Source organism: Microcebus murinus, chromosome 11, assembly GCF_040939455.1.
Source record: "Microcebus murinus isolate Inina chromosome 11, M.murinus_Inina_mat1.0, whole genome shotgun sequence".
Taxonomy (NCBI): domain Eukaryota; kingdom Metazoa; phylum Chordata; class Mammalia; order Primates; family Cheirogaleidae; genus Microcebus; species Microcebus murinus.
In genome coordinates, this window is record NC_134114.1 from 586,172 (window position 1) to 613,956 (window position 27,785).

At 65.7% G+C, this 27,785-nt stretch overlaps 1 protein-coding gene across 2 annotated transcripts in view; it reads right to left on the reverse strand.

Annotated features, from left to right (window-relative positions):
* The window catches only part of SLC12A7 (solute carrier family 12 member 7), a 41,873-nt gene that overhangs the window by 7,021 nt on the left and 7,067 nt on the right, over positions 1-27,785 (reverse strand). For both annotated transcript variants that reach the window (XM_020290026.2, XM_076007919.1), the window contains exons 2-21: positions 19,163-19,257; positions 18,635-18,757; positions 18,138-18,284; positions 17,102-17,156; positions 14,277-14,407; positions 13,466-13,707; positions 12,054-12,265; positions 11,696-11,863; positions 10,132-10,230; positions 9,596-9,653; positions 8,848-9,022; positions 8,308-8,426; positions 6,966-7,064; positions 6,353-6,472; positions 5,728-5,832; positions 4,763-4,931; positions 1,843-2,038; positions 1,437-1,606; positions 951-1,082; positions 273-380 (exon numbers count right to left, since the gene is read on the reverse strand). In XM_020290026.2, coding sequence (XP_020145615.2) covers positions 273-380; positions 951-1,082; positions 1,437-1,606; positions 1,843-2,038; positions 4,763-4,931; positions 5,728-5,832; positions 6,353-6,472; positions 6,966-7,064; positions 8,308-8,426; positions 8,848-9,022; positions 9,596-9,653; positions 10,132-10,230; positions 11,696-11,863; positions 12,054-12,265; positions 13,466-13,707; positions 14,277-14,407; positions 17,102-17,156; positions 18,138-18,284; positions 18,635-18,757; positions 19,163-19,257 — 2,723 coding nt within the window. The remainder of the gene's footprint in view (positions 1-272; positions 381-950; positions 1,083-1,436; positions 1,607-1,842; positions 2,039-4,762; positions 4,932-5,727; positions 5,833-6,352; positions 6,473-6,965; positions 7,065-8,307; positions 8,427-8,847; positions 9,023-9,595; positions 9,654-10,131; positions 10,231-11,695; positions 11,864-12,053; positions 12,266-13,465; positions 13,708-14,276; positions 14,408-17,101; positions 17,157-18,137; positions 18,285-18,634; positions 18,758-19,162; positions 19,258-27,785) is intronic.

The following is a 27,785-nucleotide window of genomic DNA, read 5'->3' on the forward strand; positions in this document are numbered from 1 at the left end:
TCTACATGCCTGTGTGTGCCTGTGTGTATGTGCCAATGTGTGTCGTCATGCATGTGTGTGCCTGTGTCTGCATGTGCCTCTGCATGCCTGTGTCTGCATGTGCCTCTGCATATCTGTGTGCACGTGTGTGCCTGTGTGTGTCTGCATATTCCTATGTGCCTCTGTATGTGTGTGGGGCAGCCGGCGCCATCCTCCCCCTCCCCCAAACGCGCCCTCCCCTGCGAGTCTGCACTCGGAGCCTGTGTGTGTGGGGTCTCCAGGTCCGGGCCCACCTCCCTCTCGCGCTCGGTCTTGGACAGCTGCATCTGCTTGAGCATCTGCGACCGCTGCTCCATCACCAGCGTCTTCTCGTAGGTGAACGCGGAGATGTCGTTCTCAACCTGGAAGGCACCAAAGCACGGAAATGCACACAACGGGCGCGAAACCACGTCACTACCAAACACCCCGTTGTCTCCGGAGCCGGCCGGCCCTGAACGGCGAGCGCCCGCGTGTCCGGGCAGTCCCGAGAGCAGGCGAGGGCCCCGCCCAGAGCAGGCAGGCTGGGGCCCGGCTCCGTCCACTGGGGGCCACGGGCCACGCAGACCCCAGGGGCCAGCCTCCGCCTCCATCCTGTCCCCTCAAAGCCCGAGGGACGCGGCGAACCGCCCCCTCTCCCCCGAGTGACCCATGATCTGCCTGTCTACTCAGGCCACGTGGCCTGAGCCCACTGAGGTCGGGACCCCCGCCCGGCCCGTGGCTGGACGTGTGGGTCGTCCCCGGTGGTGGGTCGAGAGCCCCCTGGGGAGCAAGAGCACTCGGGGACTGTCCCGCTGCCGCAGGGCTGCCTGCCGCGTGGACCGGGCGGGTCCCAGGCCCGAGGGCGCCGGCATGAGGGGCGCACGGTGAGGCGAGTCGCCCAGGAGGCGCTGGGACCGCCGCCCGGCGCCGAGGCTGCCCTCCCGGCCGCTCACCATCTCCACCACCTCGACCTCGGCGCTGATGCGCAGGTGGTACAGGAACGTCTGCAGGTCCCGCTTCATCTGGATGCTGTTGTCAGCCTCCTGCGCCACCGTGAAGATGCGCATCCGGCACTTGCGCCACACCTGCGGGCGGCCGCCGCTCAGCCTCAGGACGCCCTGCCACCGCCCTCCCCGGCCCCACGCCCCACGCCAAGGAAGGGCAGCAGCACGAGCACCCCACCGCCCTCCCCGCCCCCACGCCCCACGCCAAGGAAGGGCAGCAGCACGAGCACCCCGCCGCCCTCCCCGCCCCTACGCCCCACGCCAAGGAAGGGCAGCAGCACAAGCACCCCGCCGCCCTCCCCGGCCCCACGCCCCACGCCAAGGAAGGGCAGCAGCACGAGCATCCCACCACCCTCCCCGCCCCCATGCCCCACGCCAAGGAAGGGCAGCAGCACGAGCACCCCGCTGCCCTCCCCGCCCCCACCCCTCGCCCACCTTGTGCTGCCGCAGCAGGAAGGGCAGCAGCATGAGCATCCCGCCATCGTGCACGACCCACCACACGTCAATGTTCCCGCCGCCTAAGCGCTCCTGGTTTTGCGGAAACAGGTCCACGTTTTTGGCCACCAGCAGGGCCTGCTGTGCCGCGGTGGCGTCGCGGACGGTGTCTGTGGAGAGAGGCCACCAAGACAGGGAGAGGTGGGGCCTCCAGTGAGCCGTGGACCTCGTGGACGCCGGCCAGCGTGGGGGGCGGCCGTGGCAGGGTACCCACAGAGCCCCACCCTCCCCAGCCTCCCACGGCCCAGCCGGGGCACACGGGCTGCAGACCACGCTCCCGGGGAGTCCTGGACATGGGCAGGGCTGGGGAGGGGAGAAGCCGGGGGGCCACGCCAGCCACACCTACCCACGAAGTTCTTCCAGGAGAAAGGGTTGTCCTCCTGCTTCCAGGACCCCGGCCAGGCCATGAGCACCGTGTTGTGCTTCATGGCGCCCAGGCCGGCCGACTGGATCAGGTGGGAGGTGCCGTCCCGCAGGTTGGAGGAGACCACCAGCTGGCAGAAGCCTTTGGTCCTCTCCACGCCCATCAGGGACCGGATGTTCTGCAGGAGACCGGGCCTGGTCAGTGCTGCGGCCCAGGAGCAGGCACGGCGGGCGCCCTGACACCATGGCCTCCCGTGGGAAGTGCGTGCAGGGTGCTCGAGCCCTGGCATACGTGTGCACACGTGTGGCACAGAGAGACACACAGCAGGGTGCACCTGACACCGTGTGCAGGTGACCGGAAGGCACACGAGACCACGTGGTTCTCTGCAGTGTTCCACGTCATCACAAACCACCCCCCATACTTGGACGTTGGGGACCCCGTGCTACGTATCGGGGTCACTCTTCTGAGAAAGATGGTGGCGCTTCACAGGGTCCCAGAATGGAATACCAGACCCACGACAGCCCCACACCAGATAGCACTGGCACACGCGGTCTCTGCCCTTCCCAGTCTTCTCACGGACGGGGCAGCAGTGCCACGTGGCTTATTTCCAGGCACAGCTGGACACGCGTGACCAGGACCAGCCCCGTTGAGGCAACGGTACGTGTGGGTGCCGGTCTCCCGCCCTTGCTGCTCCGACCCTCAAGTCCTGGCTTCTGGGTCCCCCGGGCCTGACCGCGGGAGTCAGAGCTGCTGGGACTGGGACACGGCCCCCGCCACACCCATGTGGGGGCCTCAGTGGAACCACCTCCCCGCCCCACTGCCGAGCGCCCAGCTGCCCCCAGGCCAGCCCGGCACCCCCTCGCCCCTGCACCCTGCCGACCAGGGCACCGCAGCTGCACACCCACGTTCCAACCGGCCCCACCTCCTCTCAGCACCCCTGCACCCCTGCGCCCTGCCGACCAGGGCACCGCAGCTGCACACCCACGTTCCAACCAGCCCCACCTCCCCCCAGCACCCCTGCACCCCTGCGCCCTGCCGACCAGGGCACCGCAGCTGCACACCCACGTTCCAACCGGCCCCACCTCCCCCCAGCACCCCTGCACCCCTGCGCCCTGCCGACCAGGGCACCGCAGCTGCACACCCACGTTCCAACCGGCCCTACCTCCTCTCAGCACCCCTGCACCCCTGCGCCCTGCCGACCAGGGCACCGCAGCTGCACACCCACGTTCCAACCGGCCCCACCTCCCCCCAGCACCCCTGCGCCCTGCCAATCAGGGCACTGCAGCCTCACACCCATGTTCCAACCGGCCCCACCTCCTCTCAGCACCCCTACACCCCTGCGCCCTGCCGACCAGGGCACTGCAGCCTCACACCCACGTTCCAACCGGCCCCACCTCCTCCCAGCACCCTTGCGCCCCTGCGCCCTGCCGACCAGGGCACTGCAGCCTCACACCCACATTCCAACCGGCCCCACCTCCTCTCAGCACCCCTGCACCCCTGCGCCCTGCCGACCAGGGCACTGCAGCCGCACACCCACGTTCCAACCGGCCCCACCTCCTCTCAGCACCCCTGCACCCCTGCGCCCTGCCGACCAGGGCACTGCAGCCTCACACCCACGTTCCAACCGGCCCCACCTCCTCCCAGCACCCCTGCGCCCCTGCGCCCTGCCGACCAGGGCACTGCAGCCTCACACCCACGTTCCAACGGGCCCCACCTCCTCCCAGCACCCCTGCACCCCTGCGCCCTGCCGACCAGGGCACCGCAGCTGCACACCCACGTTCCAACCGGCCCCACCTCCTCTCAGCACCCCTGCACCCCTGCACCCTGCCGACCAGGGCACTGCAGCCACACACCCACGTTCCAACCGGCCCCACCTCCTCTCAGCACCCCTACACCCCTGCGCCCTGCTGACCAGGGCACTGCAGCCGCACACCCACGTTCCAACTGGCCCCACCTCCCCCCAGCACCCCTGCGCCCTGCCAATCAGGGCACTGCAGCCTCACACCCATGTTCCAACCGGCCCCACCTCCTCTCAGCACCCCTACACCCCTGCGCCCTGCCGACCAGGGCACTGCAGCCTCACACCCACGTTCCAACTGGCCCCATCTCCTCCCAGCACCCCTGCGCCCTGCTGACCAGGGCATTGCAGCCTCACACCCACGCTCCAACCGGCCCCACCTCCCCCCAGCACCCCCCTTCCCTCAGGGAAAGAAAAGGACCTGCACATCCCGTCTTCCTGGAACAGGCAGGACCTCGGGGCAGACGGAGAGGCTGGGGGTCCAAGCCCACCAGTTCCGGGCTCCAGGCCATGGGGCCCAGCCCCCCACCCAAGCAGTTACGGCTGCCCGGTGCCCGGCCTGGGTCTGCACCAGGTCTGGGTGTAGACAGGGATCGCCTGCCGCCGGACACCCGGACTCATAGGCCAGACTCAGGTGCAGGCGGCCGAGGGGGAAAGCAGCCGGCTCCTTCCCAGCGAGGCTCGGGGCAGCCTGAGGTCTCCCCACAGAGGGCCCAGTGGGCAGAAATGGGGCGCGCGGGGCTCACGCTATGGCACAGAGGTCTCAGACGGCGGGCACAGAGGTCTCAGACGGCGGGCGCAGGCCCAGCACGCAGCAGGGCCCCATGCAGCCGGCTCCAGTCGGCACTGAGGGCTCCTCCCAGGTCCCCCTTTGGAAAGTCACTGCCCAAGGTGCCGCCGTTCCCCGGGCTCCCGGGCATGGTGGCGCTGCCCCGAGGCCCGGTGCACTGCTCACTGGGCTTCCTTGGAGGGTCTTCCCTCCTGCTCACCCCAAACCCACAGAAACAGACGATGGCACAGCGTGCAAGACTGCGTCTGGACACACTCAGACGACGCCAGCCAGCGAGCCCGCCCTGTGCAGCCACCCCGGCCCCGCCCGCCCACCTCCTCGGCCCGCTGCGCCTCCGCGTGCTTGTCCAGGTAAGTCCCCTCCAGCACCGAGCCCACGATGGTCAGGCCCTTGCCGGCCTTCAGCTGCGAGGCGAAGGACAGCAGCCGGGGGTGCTTGACCTGCTGCTCCTCGTCCAGGTTCAGCAGCACCAGCACCTGCGGCCTGCGGGGGGACAGGGCGGGGTTCACCACGGGTCACCAACAGGCAGGACAGACAAGGTAGGCCGCTCACTAACAGGCAGGACAGGTGGGACAGGTGAGACGGATGATACACGGGACACAGGTCACACAGGTGAGATAGGTGAGACACGTCATACAGATGGGACAAGTGATATAGATCACAATGTCACAAAAGACACACGTCACACAGGTAAGAGGTAGAGCAGGTGAGACAGATACGGTAGGTCACACAGGTAAGATAGGTGGGACAGGTCACACAGGTGAGAGGTGGGACAGGTGAGACAGGAGAGACAAGTGAAGGTCACACAAGGTGGGACATATGAGACAAATCGGACGGGGAAGGTAGGTCATATAGGTGAGGTAGGTCACACAGGTAAGACAAGTGAGACAGGTAAGAGGTAGGATAGGAGAAACAGGATAGGTGACAGGTAGTACAGGTGGGACAGGTAACAAAGGCGGGACAGGCAAAACCACCACCCGGACGTGTGCCTGGGCTCCCCCCGCTCTGGGCAGGGCGGCGGGGCCTCCGCGGGTGAAGCCCTCCCGTTCCCCCACCAGGGCTGCGATGACAGTGACCGGCTGTGACGCCCTCCCCACAGCAGGACGCGCACCGTCTCCAAGGCCAGGGGGGCCTGGGACCGGCCTCCGCGATTTACCCCGAGATCCCGCTCCAGGAGTCACCTGGAGGGAGGCGAGGAGCCCGAGACGGGAGGGCACAGGGTGCTCTCGCCACATGGGCTCCCTGGGGCGACTGCGGGCGCGGGCCGAGGCACGCTCACCTCCAGTTCTTGGTGTGGGGGGGCCCGTGTTCCACGCGCAGCAGGGCATAGCGGGCGGCGTTCAGTGACAGGCCCCGGATGCCGTCGCCCCACTCCTTCTCCGCCCTGCCGAGGAAGGGGAGCGTCAGCCATGTGCCCAGGATGGGGCGGGGGCCTGGCCCTGCGAGGAGCCCAGGGCCAGCGGGGCGGGGCACACCCTGCGGAGGCAGCGGACCCCGCCCCGCCCCAGGGCCCACCCAGAGAGGGCCAGAGCGGCTCCCCAGGAGGCAGCGGACCCCGCCCCACCCCAGGGCCCACCCAGAGAGGGCCAGAGCAGCTCCCCAGGCCGTCGTCAGGGCGAGGACCGGGCTCTCCCGGGAGAGGAGCCGGCTGCTCCGGGCGGGGCCTTTGGAGGGACCACAGACACTCAGCGTGCGACAGGAGCCCTCCTGGGGGCAGAGGGCAGAGGCCGTGACCCGGGGCTGCACCCTGGCGCAGGGAGTGTGTGTATGGGAGGGAGGGCACAGAAGGACACGCGTGGCCGTGGCTCTCAGGCCAGAAAGCCCGGTCTCTGCACGTGCCGGCACATGGCCTGGCTGGTGACAGACAGAACCTGGGCGCGGGAGCGGGCAGTGCGGCGTCTTACCCGCGGTACTCGATGTACTTGTAGATGCAGCCGGCGACCAGCATGGCGAACAGCGCGTAGTACCAGGAGCAGACGAACATCAGCGCCAGGCACAGGCTCATGCCCAGGAAGGACAGAGTCCTAGGGGGCAGGGGGGTCAGGACGCCTGGCCGACACGCACAGGAGCGCCCCTCAGCGTCCTTCCAGGTGACCCCGGGCGAACGGGCACTGATGCCACGGCCCAGCCACATTCCGCGGCAGCCGTGGTCCCAGTACCACGGAATGCCCGCAAAGCTGCCCCCTCCCAGGCGTGTTCACGCCTCAGCTGTGCCTGCGGCCACCAGGCTGCCGCCATCCCCGAGCGCCAGCCACAAGGGGGACACAGAGAAGACCCCAGACCCCAGAGCCTGCACGCCCAGCCGGGGGGAACGGGCTGGCCACAGGCGCGGACCAAGAGGCCGACGTGGATGTCTGGATACCAGGCGATGCCACGACCTTCAGAGCAGAGGCCAAAGGCCCAGGCCTGACTGGCTTCTCTGGTGCTTGATCCCAAAAAGCGTTAAGGACCCGCCCCCACCCCTGGGGGTCCCCAGGCCACAGGGTCCCCCCAGGTCACTACGGCCAGGGGCCTCACCAGTGGTAGTACTTGAAGCGTGGGCGCCAGTTGGGAGTGCGCAGCAGGGTCTGCACGGCGCAGGCCAGGTTCACGAACATGTAGCACATGAGGAAGAACCTGCGGCGGGAACCGGGCGCTGACCACGGGCCACACATGCCTACTGCCGCGTGTGCTGGGCCTGCACCCACCTCCTGTGACACTGGGCTCAGCCTATGTACCCACTGTCTCCCATGGGCTCCCCTGTCCCGTGCACCCCACCGTCCCCCACGGGCTCCCCTGTCCCGTGCACACCACTGTCCCCCACGGGCTCCCCTGTCCCATGCACCCCACTGTCCCCCACGGGCTCCCATGTCCCGTGCACACCACTGTCCCCCATGGGCTCCCCTGTCCTGTCCCTGTCCCGTGCACCCCACTGTCCCCCACAGGCTCCCCTGTCCCATCCCTGTCCTGTGCACCCCACGGACTCCCCTGTCCCATCCCTGTCCTGTGCACCCCACGGGCTCCCCTGTCCCATCCCTGTCCTGTGCACCCCACGGACTCCCCTGTCCCATCCCTGTCCTGTGCACCCCATGGACTCCCCTGTCCCATCCCTGTCCTGTGCACCCCACGGACTCCCCTGTCCCATCCCTGTCCTGTGCACCCCACGGACTCCCCTGTCCCATCCCTGTCCTGTGCACCCCACGGACTCCCCTGTCCCATCCCTGTCCTGTGCACCCCACGGACTCCCCTGTCCCATCCCTGTCCTGTGCACCCCACGGACTCCCCTGTCCCATCCCTGTCCTGTGCACCCCACGGACTCCCCTGTCCCATCCCTGTCCTGTGCACCCCACGGACTCCCCTGTCCCATCCCTGTCCTGTGCACCCCACGGACTCCCCTGTCCCATCCCTGTCCTGTGCACCCCACGGACTCCCCTGTCCCATCCCTGTCCTGTGCACCCCACGGACTCCCCTGTCCCATCTCTGTCCTGTGCACCCCACGGACTCCCCTGTCCCATCCCTGTCCTGTGCACCCCACGGACTCCCCTGTCCCATCCCTGTCCTGTGCACCCCACGGACTCCCCTGTCCCATCTCTGTCCTGTGCACCCCACGGGCTCCCCTGTCCCATCCCTGTCCTGTGCACCCCACGGGCTCCCGTCCTGTCCACACTGCCCCCCCCACGGGGTCTCCTCACGCCCACCTGGCCCCCACATATCTGCATAGCAGCCGAGGGTCCGTGGACAGGAGTGGGGTTCCCAGGCCCTGCTGCCCTATGGCCGCTGTTCCCCGCCCCCCCCAGCAGGCGTCTGCCCAGCACGGTGTCCCTGCCCCCCCCAAGCCAGCCCTCCCACAGCCCCGCCCCCGCCTGTCCCCGACACGCACATGGACAGGATCGGGGCCACGCTGTCCAGGGAGGCGATGAGGACGCCCGTCTCGCAGATGAGGGCCGTGAGCAGCAGGGCCCAGGTGGGCTCCCCGTTGGCCTTTCCGTGGCCGAACACCTGTGTGGGGAGGGCAGGTGGGCAGGTGGCCGAGGGGGCAGGAGAGACACCTCCCTTTGCAGAGATAAGCTGAGCACAGGACCCACCCCGGCAGACGCTGATCTCCGGGACCTGTCACTGGACCTCACCCAGCCGGGCGCGGGCAGGGACCCCACAGAGAACTGTGGCCCAGGTGGCTCCACAGGTGTACTGTGTACAGGTGTACCTGGCCGTGCCCTAACTTGTGTGGCTCCAGCCACTAGGAGCCCCTGCCTCGGTTTCCCCATCCACGCAGGGCAGTGTGTCCCGGCACTTGCCGGCCGCCCTCCCTTCCTGGGGGCCAGGCCTAGCCTCGGGGGTCCCCCCGGACACCCCTGACCTTCTGCGGCCGCCCCTGGGGGAGCCAGGCGCCCACCCAGGTCGGCGCGGCCACGGGGCTCACCTGGAGGAAGGGCACGATGCCGTCACGGGCGATGGCCTGCAGCAGGCGGGGCGCCCCCGTGAGGCTCTGCAGCCCGGCGCCGCAGGTGGAGAAGAAGGAGCCGATGACGATGACCCAGGGCGAGGGCCAGGCCAGCACGCCGATGACCAGGTTCCCCTGCAGCGCCTCCCCGAACCTGCGCGAGCCAGCTCACAGCACCCCGCAGACAGGCCTCCCCCAGCGGGCCCCCAGGGGACTCCGGCGCCCGGCTGCAAGCCCAGGCAGAGAGTGCCCGCCTGGCCGGAGTCCCTGTGGGCCAGGGAGCCCCACACCCCTCGGAGCCATTGCTGAGGTGGGAGGAGCCGCCCGGCGGCATCACTGTGTCCACACGTGTCCACTGGTGCATGTCCACACGTGTCCACTGTGCACCGTGGACACCACCCCGCGCTATTGGGACTCCTGCCGCATCCACACTGGGGTCTCCCGGGTCCCAGCCTCACAACCGCGTCCTCACAGCCCCCCTGGAGGGGCCCACGGCCCAGCCCCCCACCCCACCAGGGCTTGGGGTTTGCTCTGAGCGGCGCCTGGCCCGGCGGAAGGAAGGACACGTGAACGCCTGAGCCAGACGAGGGGCCGGACCCCGGCGCCGGCACGTCTCTCTGCTCCGGACGGACACTGTGACGTCCCGGGGCGACTCTCATCGCAAAGCTGATACCCCCGCCCCCCAGGGCCCTGACCGCGGGCGCGTGTGCGCCGCAGACGGACGTACTTATCTCGCAAGACCACGCCCTCGATGCAGGCCCCGAACAGCACGATGCAGGAGAGATCTGCAGCGCGTCAAGGAACGGCGGGTCCCGGGTGGACGTGACGTGCTGGCCCCGTCCCAGGTGGGCCGAGCACCCCCGGCCCCACCCGTCCTGGGCACATGTGACCCTGGTGGCCCTCAGGGCACCCCCCCCTCCACGAACAAGGCTCAGTGGTCAGCGAGTGCCCGGCCTGTGCCCCACCACGGGGCAGGGGACGGCAGGAGACGCTCGCTCAGCTGCAGGGACACGGCTCGGGGACGTCGGAAGCCAGCGACCCAGCCACGCGCCCACAGCAGAGCACTGTGCGCCACCCAGGGCTGTCCCCACAGCGTCACGCACCTGACACGTGACCACACACCACGTGACCAGTTGTCTCCAGGGCGGGCGCTGTGGTCAGAACCCCCCACCCTGGGAGGGCCCCCACGGGTGCCACGCAGCCCCCCACGTGGGCGTGGGGCAGAAGCCACAGCCCGGCCTCCAGGCCTCAACTCAAGGATACAGATGAAGGATGTGGTCACTATGGCCATGATGGTCCCCGTGGGGATGGACTTCTGGGCGTCCTTGAGGTCCCCGGAGCGGTTTGAGCCCGCCATGATACCTGCAGAAATAGTCGCCATGGTTACCGGCACGCCATGGCGGCCGAGCTTGGCCGCCATGAGCTGGGAAGTGGTGTCTGGGACAGCCTGGTCTGCGTGGGCCAGCGCTCCCCACCCCCGGGAGGAGGAGTTGGGGCTCGGAGGCCACCGTCCACACCCTGCCTGTCCACACTGCAGGACGGCAGCCACGGGGCGCAGGCCACGGAGCCCGTGAGGTCCCCGCACACGGATCCCTGGCGCCCAAACTGAGCCGGGGAGGGCGGGGGGTTCCCAGGGGCCGTGGCCTTGGGATGAGAGCTGAACACGCCCGGAGCTCGGGCGTCTGCTCCCTCGCCCAAGCCAAACATGCAAGAAAGGGGGACGAATGAGCGTGCCCGAGACGAGAGACAGAGATAAAGACAGAGACAGAGAGGCAAAAAGACAGAGACACAGAGAGTCACAAAGACAAAGACAGAAACATACAGAGAGGAAAAGAAACAGAGACAGAGATAAAGACAGACATACAGACAGAAAAACCCAGAGGGAGAGAAACACAGATAAAGAGACAGAGACACACAAAGAAATACAGAGAGACAGAGGAAGAGACACAGAGATAAAGAAACAGAGACAGAGAGAGATAAAGACAGAGAGGGAGAGAAACACAGATAAAGAAACAGAGACAGAGAGACACAGAAAGATAAAGAGAGAGAGGCCAGGTGTGGTGGCTCACACCTGTAATCGTAACACTCTGGGAGGCTGAGGTGGGCGGATCGCTCAAGGTCAGGAGATTGAAACCAGCCTGAGCAAGAGCGAGACCCCGTATCTACTATAAATAGAAATTAATCGGCCAACTAATATATATAGAAAAAATTAGCTAGGCATGGTGGCGCATGCCTATAGTCCCAGCTACTCGGGAGGCTGAGGCAGGAAGATTGCTTGAGCCCAGGAGTTTGAGGTTGCTGTGAGCTAGGCTGACGCCACGGCACTCACTCAAGCCTGAGCAACAAAGTGAGACTCTGTCTCAAAAAAAAAAAAGAGAGAGAGAGAGAGAGACATACAGAGAAAGGGAGAGGCACAGAGATAAAGAGATAGAGACAGAGATAAAGACAAAGACAAAGAGACAGAAGATGCGGAGATAAAGAGACAAAGACAAAGATAGAGATAAAGACAGAGAGAGACAGAGAGAGGAAGAGAAACAGGCAAAGACAGAGAGACAGAGATAGAAACAGAGAGAGGGAGAGACACAGATAAAAAAGAGATAAAGAGAGATAAAGACAGAGAGACAGAGAAACAGATAAAGAGACAGAGAGAGAGAGAAGCAGAGATAGAGACAGAGAGAGGGTGAGACACAGAGATAAAGAGAGATAAAGACAGAGAGACAGAGAAACAGACAAAGAGACAGAGAGAGAGAAGCAGAGATAGAGAGACAGAGAGAGACACAAGGAGACAGAGACACAGACGGAGACAGGACGGCGCGTGCGGCCTCACCGGTCACGGAGGGGAAGTAGATGCCGACCAGCAGGGTCAGATAGGTGGTTATGTCCGACAGCACGTAGGGCAGCCGGCTGTCGCGGCTCTCCTCGGGCGCGGGCACGGCGGGCACGCCCTTCTTCTCCACGTACGCCCCCTTGTCCGCGTACGCGCTCCACAGGTTCTCTGTGGGGGAGACAGGCCGGGCAGGGCCGGTTCCTGATGGGGTTCCGGCACCTTCCTCAGGGCTCCCGCCACAGGACCACCGCACCCGACAGGCCCCGTCTGGCGAATGGGGCCGGGGACGCAGCCGGGTGGCAGGGACCAGGGGCTCAGGCTCCGCGCCCGCCCCTGCCGAGGCGCCCGGGAACCTCACCCAGGAAGACGCCGCTGGCCACGCCGGGGATGGCCTGCATCTCGGAGACGTTGTTCTGGGCAAAGTACTCGTCGCAGGAGGCGCTGGGCTGGGAGCCGTTGCAGAAGAGGCCCCAGAGCGCGGTGGTGGCCGAGCCGTTGCTGCCCTCGTGCACCTTGGCGCAGACGTCGAAGCCGCGCCGCGCGAGCGTGCGGTTCCCCAGGAGGCAGACCCTGGGGGCGGGACGCTGTCACCCTGTGCTGCCTCCCAGGCGGCCAGCCTGGGCCCCAGCAGGCCCGAGGAGCCCCTCGGCCAACCCCGTCCGAACGTACAAAGTGGAAATTCCAGAAATAACTCACGGGTTTTCCACTATGCACTGTTCTGAGCGTGTATCAGCTCTCACGACCCCTCCCTCTGTCCAGCATCAGTGCTGTGGACACTCACGTGGACACCCTGCCGTGGGTACCCATGTGGACACCCTGCCGTGGGTACCCACGTGGACACTCTGCAGTGGGTACCCACGTGGACACCCTGCCATGGACACCCTGCTGTGGACACTCACGTGGACACCCTGCCATGGACACTCACGTGGACACCCTGCCGTGGACACCCACGTGGACACCCTGCTGTGGACACCCACGTGGACACCCTGCCATGGGCACCCACGTGGATACCCTGCTGTGGACACCCCGTGTGGACACCCTGCCGTGCCGTGGACACTTGGCCTCACCACCACCAGGAGCGTGTAGTGCTCGTGTTCACACCACACTTATCCGACCTAAGAACACCCCCAAGGCGCGAGGCCCTGCGCCTCACTTATGAATCAAACTCCATCGCGGTACAGGATGATGAGGGGCAGCCTGCCAGGGCTCCACGCCAACCTTGCCCAGCCGCCCCTGGGGTCAGGGAACGCGCCCCTCGGCAAGGGGCTGCCGTCCTGCCCTATGAACAGGCTCCCACAGGGTTTGGGGCTGCTCTGCCCCCTGTTTGGGGGCGCTCAGCGTAGGTAAAACCAGGCTGCCCCTCAGTGGGGGCTCCATGGTAGACCACGTGGCGTGGAACGGGAGGGGCCCACCTGGCCTGGCCGCAGCGCCAGCCCCTCCTCAGCGCTGCCCTGGGCTGGGCGCCGGCACCTGCTCTCCGCTGGGCTGGGGACCCCAACCGCCCAGCAGGAGAGCGGAGGCCATCGGGGGCCTGTGAGGGTGAAGGGGCCCCACCCGGGACGAGCTCCACACTGCTGCCCCACGGCACCCGCGGGCCCCTGCCCCTGCAGACTCGGCCAGACGCAGCTGTGCCTTGCCCGGCTCGCTCCTGCAGGCGCCCGGGAGGAGGGTCCCCGCAATCCACTGGCACCTGCCACGGAGGCAGGATGGCGCCCACGGGGCCGGACGCGGCCCAGGCACCAACCGAGACGCACACGGCCCGTGACTCACGGGATGTCCGGGGGGTCGAAGGCCGTCTTGATGACGCCGGCGTAGATGGCCAGGATGGACAGCACCACGCAGGCCAGGAACACCAGGGCCAGCTTGTTCACGTACTTGACGCCCACGAAGACCACCACGGCCATGAGCGCCAGCGTGCAGGTGCCGTACACGCGCATGTTGTGCAGCATGGCCGCCGCCTCGTCCGCCGCCGTCTCCGCCTGGAAGATGGCCGCGCCGGGCGAGATGTAGGTCTGCGGGGAGGGGAGGTGTCGTCAGGGCCGACCTGCCCCAAAGACTGGAGCCCCCAAGTCCCAGCGCCACGCGGGGGCGGCCCAACCCTCTGGGAGATTCCGGAACCTTCTCAGGCCACACAGTTGGCTCTGGCAGCCCAGGCTGCTGCCGGGCACCCGGTTTGGCAGGGGAGGGGGAGCGGAAAGATGGGGGTGACCAGCGTGGTCGGCCCGTGTCCCTAGAAGGCTGGGACATCGCTGGCAAGCGCCCTGCTGGGCCGTGACCCTGTGCAGAACACGGATAAATCAGGCGGGGATCGCGGCAGGGCCGGCATCCCGGGGAGGGGCCGTCTCCAAGCCCAGGCGCGTGGGGAGCCAGCAGGCGGCACGAGGACGCCCACCTGCATGGTGCTGCGTGGACACCGCCCGGCGGCTTCCACATGGACCAATGCCAAGGAGGTGAGGCCGCCAGCCGCAAGAGCCAGGCGCGCAGGGCGTCCAGAGTGGGGCCAGGTGGGGCCGTGCGCCACAGCCCCATAAACTCGCGGCACGGCGGGGCTGGCCGGGGAAGCGCCCAAACCGCCACTCACCAGAAAAATCTCGATGGTCCCCAGAATGTACATGGCGCCCGCGAAGGTCGTGCCCAGGTAGAAGCAGAGGCCGACTGCGCCTCCGAACTCCGGCCCCAGCGACCGGGAGATCATGTAGTAGGAGCCGCCGGCTGCAACGAGAACAGCGGGGATGGACAGCGGCTCAGGGACTCGAGGCTCACCGCGAATTCCGAGGTTGCGGAGCAGAGCTCACGGCACAAGGAGCACCGTCCTCCCTCCCTCCCACGCCCGACAGCCCCAGCCGGCGCGTGGCTCGGGGGCTGCAGCAGCTCCACGCTGGCTGTTTTCTCCAGGAAACCATCACCAAGGATGAGGACTAAAGCCGCCATCTGCAGCCTGGCACGACGGCCCCAGGTGGCTCCCACCGAACAGTCTGCCTGTTTCAGCGTCAGACCCACCCCCGGTTCCACCAACTGCTGTTTGTAAAAAAAGGCCAAAGAGAGACAACCTGGGCTATTTAGGAATCGTTTGGCGTGTTCCACGTCACACTTAACCACTTCCATATGAGTGTGGACTGCAGTCGGCAGCCACAGATGAACACGCACGGCCCAGCATCGACTGCAGTCGACTGCCACAGATGGACGCGCACGGCCCAGTGTCGACTGTAGTTGACAGCCACAGATGAACATGCACGGCCCAGCGTCGACTGCAGTCGACAGCCACAGATGAACGCGCACGGCCCAGCGTCGACTGTAGTCGACAGCCACAGATGGACGCGCACGGCCCAGTATCGACTGCAGTCGACAGCCACAGATGAGCATGCACGGCCCAGCGTCTACTGCAGTCGGCAGCCACAGATGAACGCGCACGGCCCAGCGTCGACTGCAGCCGACAGCCACAGATGAGCATGCACGGCCCAGCGTCGACTGTAGTTGGCAGCCACAGATGGACGCGCACGGCCCAGCGTCGACTATAGTCGGCAGCCACAGATGAGCGTGCACGGCCCAGCGTCGACTGTAGCCGACAGCCACAGATGAACGCGCACGGCCCAGCATCGACTATAGTCGACAGCCACAGATGGACGCGCACGGCCCAGCATCGACTATAGTCGACAGCCACAGATGGACGCGCACGGCCCAGCGTCGACTGTAGTTGGCAGCCACAGATGGACGTGCACGGCCCAGCGTCGACTGTAGCCGACAGCCACAGATGAACGCGCACGGCCCAGCATCGACTATAGTCGACAGCCACAGATGGACGCGCACGGCCCAGCGTCGACTGTAGTCGACAGCCACAGATGGACGCGCACGGCCCAGTATCGACTGCAGTCGACAGCCACAGATGAGCATGCACGGCCCAGCGTCTACTGCAGTCGGCAGCCACAGATGAACGCGCACGGCCCAGCGTCGACTGCAGCCGACAGCCACAGATGAGCATGCACGGCCCAGCGTCGACTGTAGTTGGCAGCCACAGATGGACGCGCACGGCCCAGCGTCGACTGTAGTCGGCAGCCACAGATGAGCGTGCACGGCCCAGCATCGACTGTAGCCGACAGCCACAGATGAACGCGCACGGCCCAGCATCGACTATAGTCGACAGCCACAGATGGACGCGCACGGCCCAGCATCGACTATAGTCGACAGCCACAGATGGACGCGCACGGCCCAGCGTCGACTGTAGTTGGCAGCCACAGATGGACGTGCACGGCCCAGCGTCGACTGTAGCCGACAGCCACAGATGAACGCGCACGGCCCAGCATCGACTATAGTCGACAGCCACAGATGGACGCGCACGGCCCAGCGTCGACTGCAGTCCACAGCCACAGATGAGCACGCACGGCCCAGTGTCGACTACAGTCCACAGCCACAGATGAGCACGCACGGCCCAGTGTCGACTACAGTCCACAGCCACAGATGAGCACACACGGCCCAGCGTCGACTGTAGTCCACAGCCACAGATGAGCACGCACGGCCCAGTGTCGACTACAGTCCACAGCCACAGATGAGCACGCACGGCCCATCGTTGACTGCAGTCCACAGCCACAGATGAGCACACACGGCCCAGTGTCGACTACAGTCCACAGCCACAGATGAGCACGCACGGCCCAGTGTCGACTACAGTCCACAGCCACAGATGAGCACACACGGCCCAGCGTCGACTGCAGTCCACAGCCACAGATGAATGCGCACGGCCCAGTGTCGACTACAGTCCACAGTCACAGATGAACATGCACGGCCCAGCGTCGACTGCAGTCCACAGCCACAGATGAGCGTGCACGGCCCAGTGTCGACTGTAGTCCACAGCCACAGATGAACGTGCACGGCCCAGTGTCGACTGTAGCCGACAGCCACAGATGAGCACACATGGCTCAGCATCGATTATAGTGGACAGCCACAGATGAACATGCATGGCCCAGCATCGATTATAGTTGACAGCCACAGATGAACGCGCACAGCTTGGCATCGACTGCAGTCGGCAGCCACAGATGGACGCGCACAGCCTGGCATTGACTGTAGTCGACAGCCACAGATGAATGCACACGGCCCGGCATCCACTGTAGTCGACAGCCACAGATGAACGCATGGTCCAGCGTCGACTATAGTCAACAGCCACAGATGAACGCACGTAGCCTGACATCACTGACTGTAGTCGACAGCCACAGGTGAACACACAGCCTGGCGTCGACTGTAGTCAACAGCCGAGCAGGAGAAAACCACGGCCAGCTGCTCACGGGAAGTAAAATCCAGAACCAAGAGGAAGCCCAGACTCGGAATAAAAGTCGGCCCTCCATCCAGAGATCAAAGGTGTAAATTAGGAAAACGTCTAAAACGTCCGGACGGCCGCGCCGCGGACGGGCCCCTTACCTGGGACGACGCCATTGGTTGCGATCGCGCTCATGGAAATGGCGGTCAGCAGCGTCTGGGAAAGACGGGCAGCGTTTTAGGGGCAGGAGCTCGCCGGCCACAGCTGCTATGACGGGGACAGGTCTGTGGCCGCCCCCGCGTCCCCTCACGGCTCTGATCCTGGGAGTTGCTAAGCAACAGGGCAGGGAGCCCCATAGCTCCCCGGAAACTTCCCAGCGGTGCTCGGCCCACAGAGCTGCTCGGAAACGTGAGACTGGAACCGGCCCCCAAAGCCGGGCTCAGCCCCTCCCCTGGGGGTGCGAGGGGGCCCCGTCCACGTCCACGTCCCTGCCCGCCCTGGGGGACGGAGGCCCCTCTCGGGAGCACCCCCTGGGGGCACAGGGGGCCTCACCCAGTGCCCACTGCTCTCGGGGCGCAAAGACACGATCTGGGCGCCCACCGCCCAGTACGGCTGCCCCGTCTGCGGGAACCAGGAAGTCCCCTTCGCCACCCGGGCAAGTAAAACAACTAAGTCCTGCTCCTACTAACAAGAACAAAGGGAAAAACAACGCTGGGCAGGGGACGGGGGCTCTGGGGACAGGGGGCGAGCCGGGCCCGGGCACAGCTCTGGCAGGTCCCAGCTGGCCGTGCCGCCCGGCCTGGGTCCCTTTCTCCACCACAGCTCCCGGCAAACACTGGGGTCTCCCCAGCTGCAAGGGACCTCGCCGTGCTCAGGACCACAGGGCAGTGGCGGCCGCCCCCAGGGAAGCACGTGGCCGCCGGCACCGCGACCCCTCTGCAGAAGCAGGCGGGAAAGACCGTGCGGGATGCCTCGGCCACCAGACCGCGTGGCCTGTCCTCCCTGCGGCCGTCCCGGGTCTGGCGGAGGAGGTGGCTCTTTGGGAAGAGCAGGCCCCAGATGGCTGCGGCTCTCGGGACTGAAGGGGGCCCTGCTGCCCCTCCTGTCCAGCTGCCGCTGCCCCCCGCGAGGATGCTGGCCCCCGGCGAGGACGCCGGCCCCCGGCAAGGACGCCACCTGGGCCTCGGGGACACTCACGCAGGAGCAGCACACGGCCACGATGAGGAAGGACTCCAGGATGCCGGCCGCCCCCACGATCCAGGTGAGGCGCAGGAAGAGGATCACGCCCAGGATGTTCTGCAGGCAGGGCAGGTAGACGCCGATGAAGGTGCCCATGCGCGGCGTCTGCAGGGAGAGGGCGGCGTGTCCAGACCCCGCCCCGCAAGGGGCTGCACAGGCGGCCACGGGGACAGAAGAGGATGAGGACGGCCCCCTGGGCCACAGGGCAGCTGCTCGGCTCTGAGGAGACGGTGGCAGCCACCACGTCCCCAGACAGCACTGGGGGCACCTAGAAGCTCCCGCCTGCAGACCCCAGGTCTGTTCCCGCCCAAACCAGAAGGCCACTCGCTGGGCGGCGTGTGTCCCTGTGCAGGCCACAAGGGTGACAGGGCTGAGAACAGAGTTGGGATGGGGGACAGAGCTGCGTGGCTGCAAGGCGGGGGCGGGGCGGTACCTGGGCGGGGGCGGGGTGGTACCTGTGCGGCGCGGCGCCGGCTCTCCTCCGCCTGCTCGTGCTCCACCACGCCCTGGCTGAGGTTGGTGTAGTTGGCCAGCTTGTTGAGCAGTGAGGACACCATGGGGTTGCTATCCATCTCCTCCTGCGTGGGGGCGGCAGTCACCGCGGGCCGAGCTCGGCCCTCCCGCACCCGAGTCTGCGTGGCCGCCCTGCCCGGGCCCCCGCGAGCTCCACCCTGCGCCCCGGCTCCGCACTGGGTCCCCCGTGAGCCCGTCATGGGGCCTGGTACCCGAGAGGCAGCAGGTCAGAGGTCAGGCCCACCTGCGCAGGGAGGGCACCCAGGCAAGGCCTCCGGCCGCATCACGGCACAAAACGGGCTCCCCCGAGGCCGTGGGGACGCGGACCGTCCCCTGCCGGGACCCCTTGCGGGCAGAGCCTTTGCTCACCCTCTGCCAACCACAGCCCGGGGACCCCCACACTGCGGGCTCAGTTTCCCCATCAAACCCATAGCCCCGACTGAGCTCCTTCCTACAGACGACAGAATTACCTCGAAAAGCGCCATGTTCTTCCCCTCGAAGAAGCTCTCTCTCTCCATCTCGACATTGTTAACGAACGGCACACTCTCTCTCGGGCTGCCATCTCCTGCCGGGCGAGACGACCGGGGTCAGCGCGGAGGGGCTGAGCGAACGCAGACGGCAGTCGAGGGCTCGGGTGGGGGCGGCCCCGGGGACCCCGTGTGCCACCGGCCGGCCGCCCCTGGTCCTCAGCTCAGGGACGCGTGTTTACCCACAGTGCTTCCTCCCACACGCCCACGACCCAGAGCACGCCAGGCGCCCAGGAGCGCACGCCTCGACCTCTGAAACGAAGCATCGGAAGCTGCCCCCCCCCACAGGCACCTGCAGGGGTGGGGGGGGCGCTCGGCGCTGAAAACCTCTCAGGTTGGGTAAAATCCCTTCCAAAAGTCAGAACACGCTCCCGGGCCTTGGCGCTCAGCCCGCCACTTGCTGAGGGAAACGGCTCTTCCGCTCCGCCCCACGGGAGGACGGCAACCCCGATCCCAGGTGGACGACCCCTCCTGCCCCCTCCCCTGCCCATGCTGAGCCCTGCAGAGGGGGCGGGACCGGGAGGTGGGCAGGGCCAGGGCCAGGGCCGCAGGGGCGGGTGGGGCAGAGGCCCCTGGGCCCGGAGACCCGCCGCAGCCGAGCCCACGTAGCGTGGCCAGTCGTCTTTCTCTGACCACATGGACAGCTCGCCCTTCAGCGTGAACGTTTCTGTCCCCTGCAAAACGCCGGACGCTCAGTCCCGACGCGGCAGTGCTGGAGGCCGAGGCCAAGCGGGCCCTGCGCTCACAAACGCCACGGAGGCGGCGGTGACGGGGCCTCGTGCGGCACAAACGTTCCCACGTGAGGACACGCGGCAGGCGCCCCTCAGGCTCCTCCCCGCAGCAGCCCAAAGGGACTGAGACGGCACCGGCCACCGCAGACACCACGGTGGGAGCTGGGTGGACCCTGAGTGCCGCGAAACTCACGCCCACCCCGCACTCGAGACCCCTGCCTACCGCCCTGCACGCCCAGCCCACCACTGGAACCCAGAACCACTCCTGGGGGGCCCCAGCCCATCCCCAACACGAGGTCTTCTGAACCCACCTGGCCCCAGGCCTCGCGCCGACGGGCACGGGAGGGGGAGGGGCCGGCAGGAATGGCCTCCCTGGGGCTGCGTCTACATCTCAGCCACTCGAGGTCCCCCAGGCGAGCTGGGGCCATCCCTCCAGGTCACCCATCCCCCCTGCAGGCAACCACCCACCTCCCACAGGCTCGAGGTGCACTGGCGGGCGCCGGCCGTGGCTCCCGGGGCAGTTACAGCAGTGGCTCGGCTGCACATCTGCGCCCTGGCCCTGTCCCCGGCTGCTGTCACACGTTTCAGGCCCCTCGAACCCAGGCCGGGGCCCCTGGGCAGCCCAGGCCCGTCCCTAGCAGGGAGTGGCTGTGCCCATGTGGCCATCCCTGGGGCCGTGAGCACCGCGTGGGGGGCTCCGCCACCCTGGGAGAGAGCAAGCTGCTCCCACTGACAGCCAGGACCCGCATATGGTGGGGAAGAAATGTCACCCGGTGTCACCCAAGGCCAGGGGACCCGGCGGGGGCAGCTCTCAGCAACTCCCCTCCCGGCCACGGGCATGTGGAGACACCTGTGCTCGCTCCACGAGGCCCCTCGGGCCTCACGGCACGTCCCCAAACACAGTGTGGGACTTGGCCGGCTCCCTCTGCCCAGGACGGGGGTCAGGCCCTGACAGGAGGGGCCGGAGAGCCGGCGGGGGGTGGGACTGGAACCGTCTGCGTGAGCACCGGGTTCCTCATCTCTGCACACGCACATGAGCGTACAGGCTGCCACGCACACACATGCATGTGTGTGCATAAGCGCAGTGTCCTGGCCTGGCAGGGGACGAGTCCCAGGAGCCGTGAGCACCCCCTGCACCGGGTCTGGGTCTCTGAGCACCACCCCACTCAGACAACCCGGGCCCCCGCCGAGAGATGGCATTCAGGCAACTGAGGCAGAGGGCACACGGAGAGTCTCCGTGCTCTTCCTCCAACTCCTCTTAAGTTCCACCAAAATTGGATTAAAAGAAAAAAAAATACAAATGTGTTGAACTAAAAAACAATTTCTAAAAACATTCCCCATAAACTCTGTCCTTCCAAGACGAAACCCCAGTAGAGAGCCCTTCCCACTGTGCCACGTTTCCGTGGATCCGGCTCAAGGTTCTTTTTCCGGACACAGCGACCAGCGTCTACACAGACCGAGGGTGCCGGCAATTGTTTCTGGAGTGAACGGGAGGTGGAGAGGGCCCTCGTCGGGACCAAACGCTTTGTCTGGGAACGCCAAAGGCCAAGCCCTGACTGGGCAGCATGGAGGGAGGGAGGTGGGGGTGGGAGGGAGGGAGGTGGGGGCGGGAGGGAGGGAGGGAGGCGGGGATGGGGGCGGGAGGGAGGGAGGGAGGGAGGGAGGTGGGGGTGGGGGAGGGAGGGAGGGAGCGGGAGGGAGGGAGGGAGGTGGGGGCGGGAGGGAGGGAGGGAGGTAGGGGCGGGAGGGAGGGAGGGAGGGAGGTGGGGGTGGGGGCGGGAGGGAGGGAGGGAGGGAGGTGGGGGTGGGGGAGGGAGGGAGGGAGGTGGGGGAGGGAGGGAGAGGGAGGGAGGTGGGGGCGGGAGGGAGAGAGGGAGGGAGGGAAGGAGGGAGGGAAGGAGGGAGGGAGGGAGGGAAGGAGGGAGGGTAGGAGGTGGGGAGGGAGGGAAGGAGGTGGGGAGGGAGGGAAGGAGGAAGGGAAGGAGGTGGGGAGGGAGGGAAGGAGGTGGGGACAACAGGAGGTTTCAGATTCTCCCGTGAGGGAGCCGGCCCCACGTGGACGACCTTCGACAAAGTCACTGGCTCCCTGGGCTCAAGTTTCTCTTTGCAGGGGAAGGTCACAGGCTGGGCCACTCCACCCACCATGCACCCAGCGTCCCACCCAGGGGCGCCGGCTCGCAGCCTAGCCCCTGCCCGGGCCTCTTAGACGGCAAAGTCTGGCCACCGCTGGGTTCTCGGTAGCACGAAGCCATCGCTCATGAGAACCTGGGTCCACCCCGACCCCGCGCCGGCCACACAAGCGGGAAAACGCACGCTGGCGACCACGTTCACCAACCTGAGGAGACCACCGTGTTCCCGTGGCCACCAGCACCCCCAGCTGCAACGGGGGACACGCACAACCGAGTCGTCCTGACAACAGACTCCAAGGAAACGGAAAGTAGCGCGGCCCCCCGGCCGCCACGGGAGGTGAGAAATGGCAGCGAGACCACTCGGTCCGGCTGGGTGAACACGCGTCGCTCACTCACAGGACGGCGTGAAGTCAGAGGGACGCGAAGACGCGTGCGGGAGGACTGGGCTGCAAGTTGACGCTCAAAAGGCGCACACGGGGACGCCACGCATGTGGGGGGGGCAGGGCGCTTTCTGCCTTCGGTTTTCATTTTGCTGCTTTCAGAGTCACAGACGTGAAGCGCAGGAAATGGGGAAATTCAGAGAGAACTGCAGAGCCCTCGAACCTCGGCAAACCCTCCGAGTCGGAGACGGGCCGAGCACACACGTTTGCGGTGCAGCACGAGCGTTTCCTCTGCTTTCCTCTGCTCACCAGACAGTCTGCAACCGGAACGTCACCCTTAATTCCTTTGAAGAGAGCACATTTTCCCTAAGTTTCAGGAGCAGAGCGTTCACGTGCCGTCACAGGTGCCCACGTGGGAGACGTGGACGTGTTTCTACGTGGTCACAATGGAGCCTGGAGCCAGCCCCAACCGAGGTCGCCCCTGTAATGTGGCCGCCCCGACTCCACCACAGCCGAGAGAAGGCCACGTGCTTCCACCTGAGCGTGCACCTGCTTCTCCCTAAAGCGAAGGTCGCTGCCACGGCCACGTTACCTGGATGACTCGCACTGCTAAGGTTTCCCGTAATCACCTTTACGCTTAAACGCACTCAAATCGGAGCCCGTGTTTTTTGAGACGGCCACATTACGACTGAACAAAGGAAACCTTGACTCTGAAACGCTCAGGCTGTGAAGCGCAGGGACCGCCAGAGCCCGCACCCAAGGTCCTTCTCCCCACCCCACTCGTGGGGCGCCCTGAAGGCCACTGCACACCCTGCCAGCCCCCTGCGTCACCAGGCCGGCCACTGGGGTGGCATCTCCTCCTTCCTCACTCTGCACACTTGTGACGACCCGCAGGCCCTGGGGACAGACCCCAGTGGAGGACACTCTCGGGGCAGGCCCGGAGGCACCCTGGGTGCCGGGTGCCTTGCAGCGGTGGCCTCTGCCAGGCTGGGTGGGGGTGGATCCTGGCAGCCAGGTCCGGGGTCCTTGGCCAAGCCCCCACCCCACAGCCTGGAACACACGATCCAACACCGTTGTCCCCAGTCAGGGGGCACAAGGCACATGGGGCCCGGCCAAGGGCACCTGCTCTGGTGACGCATGGCCGGCGTCCTCCTCGGGGCAGGTGTCTGACATGGTCTGGGTGGAGGTCACGGCACCAACCCCCAGCAAGACTCATCTCCCCCCCAAGACAAGCCCGTTTCTGACTCACCTCCCATTGTGGGTTTGGAAATGCTCGACTCACCTGTTACAGAAATGCTCTTTACACCTGTTCGTCCTGCGTTACAGAGGCGACGACCCACCACGACTGAGGACGGTGGACAGCGAGCGCCAGGCCCGTCCAACCTCACCACGCCGGGCACGCCCGGACGACCAGCAGCGTCTAGTCAGCAGGCCCAGCCACGCCCGGGCCTCGCGGGGAGCTCTCTGCGAACACCCCGCGTCAGACGCCGCAGCTCAAGAGCTCCGGGCTCTGCGGGTGGGCGGGGGGTGCCCAGCCGTCCCCTCTGCCTGTGAAGGCTGGGGGCCCTGCTCTGGCCTGGGGGACTGGCCAGAGACTCGCATTTTCCGCCTTTTCCTTTTATTCCCAAACAGGATCCAGCGTACGCAGAGTGGACGGACATGCAGCACCCAGGAGCGCAGGGCTAACTGGCCAAGGTCAGGTGCGTGTCCCCCACAGCTGCCACCCCTCCCTGGGACACTGCAGGACAGCCCCCAGCAGAGCCCACGGGGTTTAGTTTCTCTTCTATGAGACTCGGCCTGGGCGAGGGGACGCGCGTGTGCTGGGTTTGGACAGATGCGCCCTGCTCGCTGGGCCCACCAACGCTGCCAGCGCTGAGAGCGGCCCCTGTCTTCCTCCCTGCTGAGACCCTCAGCCGCACGGGCCACCTCTGGCCTCTGCCTCAGCCTGGTTCTTCCCACATCTCTTGTCCCTGTGAAGCACAGGCTCACCTTGCTGTCAGCCAGGACTGTGACTCCTCCCGGCCAAGCCCGTGCCAGGGCTGTCCCCTCTCCAGAAGGGAAGGTGAGCTGCAGGTGAGCTGTGTGAGTTGCAGGTGATTATGAGCTACAGGTGAACTGGGTGAGGTGCAGGTGTGCTGTGAGCTGTGTGAGCTACAGGTGAGTTGTGTGAGCTGCAGATGAGCTGTATGAGCTATAGGTGAGCTGTGAGCTGTGAGCTGTAGGTGAGTTGGGAGCTGCAGAAGAGCTGTATGAGCTGCAGGTGAGCTGTGAGAGCTACAGGTGAGCTGTGAGAGCTGCAGGTGAGCTGTGGGAGCTGAAGGTGAGTTGTGAGTTGCAGGTGACCTGTGAGAGCTCCAGGTGAGCTGTGAGAGCTGCAGGTGAGCTGTGAGAGCTACAGGTGAGTTGTGTGAGCTGCAGATGAGCTGTATGAGCTATAGGTGAGCTGTGAGCTGTGAGCTGTAGGTGAGTTGGGAGCTGCAGAAGAGCTGTATGAGCTATAGGTGAGCTGTGAGAGCTACAGGTGAGCTGTGAGAGCTGCAGGTGAGCTGTGGGAGCTGAAGGTGAGTTGTGAGTTGCAGGTGACCTGAGAGAGCTCCAGGTGAGTTGTGAGTTGCAGGTGAGCTGTGAGAGCTGCAGGTGAGCTGTGAGAGCTCCAGGTGAGTTGTGAGCTGCAGGTGAGCTGTGAGAGCTGCAGGTGAACTGTGGGAGCTGAAGGTGAGTTGTGAGCTGCAGGTGAGCTGTGGGAGCTGCAGGTGAGCTGTGGGAGCTGAAAGTGAGTCATGAGCTGCAGGTGAGCTGTGCAAGCTGTGGGTGAGCTGTGTGAGTGACCTGCAGGTGAGTTATGCAGGCTGCAGGTGAGCTGTGCGAGCTAAAGGTGAGTTGTGAGCTGCAGGTGAGCTGTGCAAGCTGTGGGTGAGCTGTGTGAGCGACCTGCAGGTGAGTTATGCAGGCTGCAGGTGAGCTGTGTGAGTTAAAGGTGAGTTGTGAGCTGCAGGTGAGCTGTGGGAGCTGCAGGTGAGTTGTGAGCTGCAGGTGAGCTGTGCAAGCTGTGGGTGAGCTGTGCGAGCTGCAGGTGAGCTGTGCGAGCGACCTGCAGATGAGTTATGCAGGCTGCAGGTGAGCTGTGGGAGCTGTAGGTGAGATGTGCAGGTTGCAGATGAGTTATGCAGGCTGCAGGTGAGCTGTGTGAGCTGCAGGTGAGCTGTGCAGGCTGCAGGTGAGCTGTGCAGGCTGCAGGTGAGCTGTGCAGGCTGCAGGTGAGCTGTGCAGGCTGCAGGTGTACATGGCAAGCATCCTGGCAGTGGGACGAGGATGGCCCCTCTGACCACAGACCAGACAAGCAGGTGGGGTCTGGAATTCAGCTGCGGTCGCCCAGCTCACGGCAAGGCCCACCAGGCAGACCCAGGCCTGCTGTCCTGCCCGTGACCGGGGGCCATGACATGGCCAGGCATGGAAAGCGCCCCCCAGGCGGTGTCCTGGAGCAGGCAGGCCCCCAAGCCTTGGTCAGGTCACAGGGCCTGCATCGCCCTGTCTCTGGGCACGGTCTCTTCCCTCCTGGGCTTGGCCCTCAGATGTCCTGGCCATTCCCGCAAACGGCTGCGGAGGAGCAAGGGGAGCCGGCTGAGCCAGGCAGGGCCGTGAGCTGCGTTAGGGCCCAGCAGCCAGCGCCCGGGCCTGCCTGCAAGGGTGGGGTCTGCCCCCCACCCCCAGCATGGGAGACCTCCAGGGAAGGAAGGTCTCCAGGGGCTGTCTGCACTCCAGGCCTGGGGCAAAGGACAAACGGCCGGCAGGGATGCCACCCTGCCTGCAGGCCCCCCACGGGGCCCAGGAGCACCCCGTAAAGCCACTTCTGGCACCAGTTAGTTTGAAGTGGAATAAACTTCCAAGCCCGTGAGGGTCAACCAATGACCCCTGACCCTTGTCCTGACCTCCACACTCTGCAGCTGCGTGTGCCCTAAAATCCAGCAACTGAGCAAATGAAAGCAAGTGGGGTCCCCGGAGGCACGAGCTGACGAAGTGAGACTGTGCTTGGGACAGCAAGTTCTGGGCGCGACAGTAGCACATTCCGGGAGAAAACAGAGGGACATTGAGCAAGAGCTGCCCACGGCCGAGACGGCCACCCTGCGGCTGAGACATGCGCACTTGCATTCTCGGGGGATGGGGAGGGCAGGGCAGGGAAGGGGTCTGCCCTGGGCATGCACCTGCCTGGGGGAGAAGCCGGGTCCCCTCGCCAGTTACCCAGAGGCCGCCCTCTGCCTCCCGCACCGAAAAGATGCCCGTTGCTCTAGCTGATGTCACGCTCAGGCCGTGTCTGTCCTCGGCCCGCGGGAGGGGGTGCAGAGGTGGAGGCACAGTCACCCCAGTGCTGGGGTCCCCAACACACACCACGTGACATCAGTCCCACTTCCCCTCCTCCACGAGGCTCCTCCTCGGGGAGCCGGCAGACACTGCCCGTGAACAGATGAGGCCCAGGGCACCTGCAGGCCAGAGCCCACCTGCACAGGTGAGTCCCCACCCCAGCAGGACAGCAATGCTCCCCACCCTCACCCATCAGCCCCACGGTTCAGAGAGGCGAAGATGACCTTGGGAACACGGAAAAGATTTGGGAACTCGCAGGGGTGGCCAGGTGAGGGTTCCAGACGCTGCAGGACCAATGGCCCTTCGCTGCGTGGGAAAGCGGGCCTGGGCAGGAGCCAGGGCTGGTGGTCCTAGGCTCATCGTGACCCAGTGGGCCCTGGTGCTGATGACAGCCTGCGCAGGGACACGCCGCCAGCACCTCGCCAGCACGCGGTCTCACTCTGCTCCCAGGCAACGGAAAGTGCCAGGGACGCTCGACTCACTAAGGGACCGGCACAGACAGATGCCGGGAATGGGAAGCAGGTGACAGACACACGCACGAGCACATGGAGCACATGCAACAGCCTCACGTGCACACACATGTGCATGCACACACATGCATGCACACATATACTTCATATGCACATGCACACACAGGTGTGCTCTTATACATGCATGTCATCACTCTCACACACCTCACAATGATGACACACACACATGCACTCCCATGTGCCCACATACACTCACGTACATGTGCTCTCACACATGTCTACATTCACATATACATGCACACATGCTCACACACACAGCAACACAAATACACACACATACACATGTACACTTCCATGTGCACATGCACACAGACGTGGTCTCATACATACACATGTTATCACGTTCTCACATACCTCACTTACAATGGTGACATGCACACATGCACTCCCATGTGCCCACACACACTCACGTACACGTGCTCTCACACACACGTCTA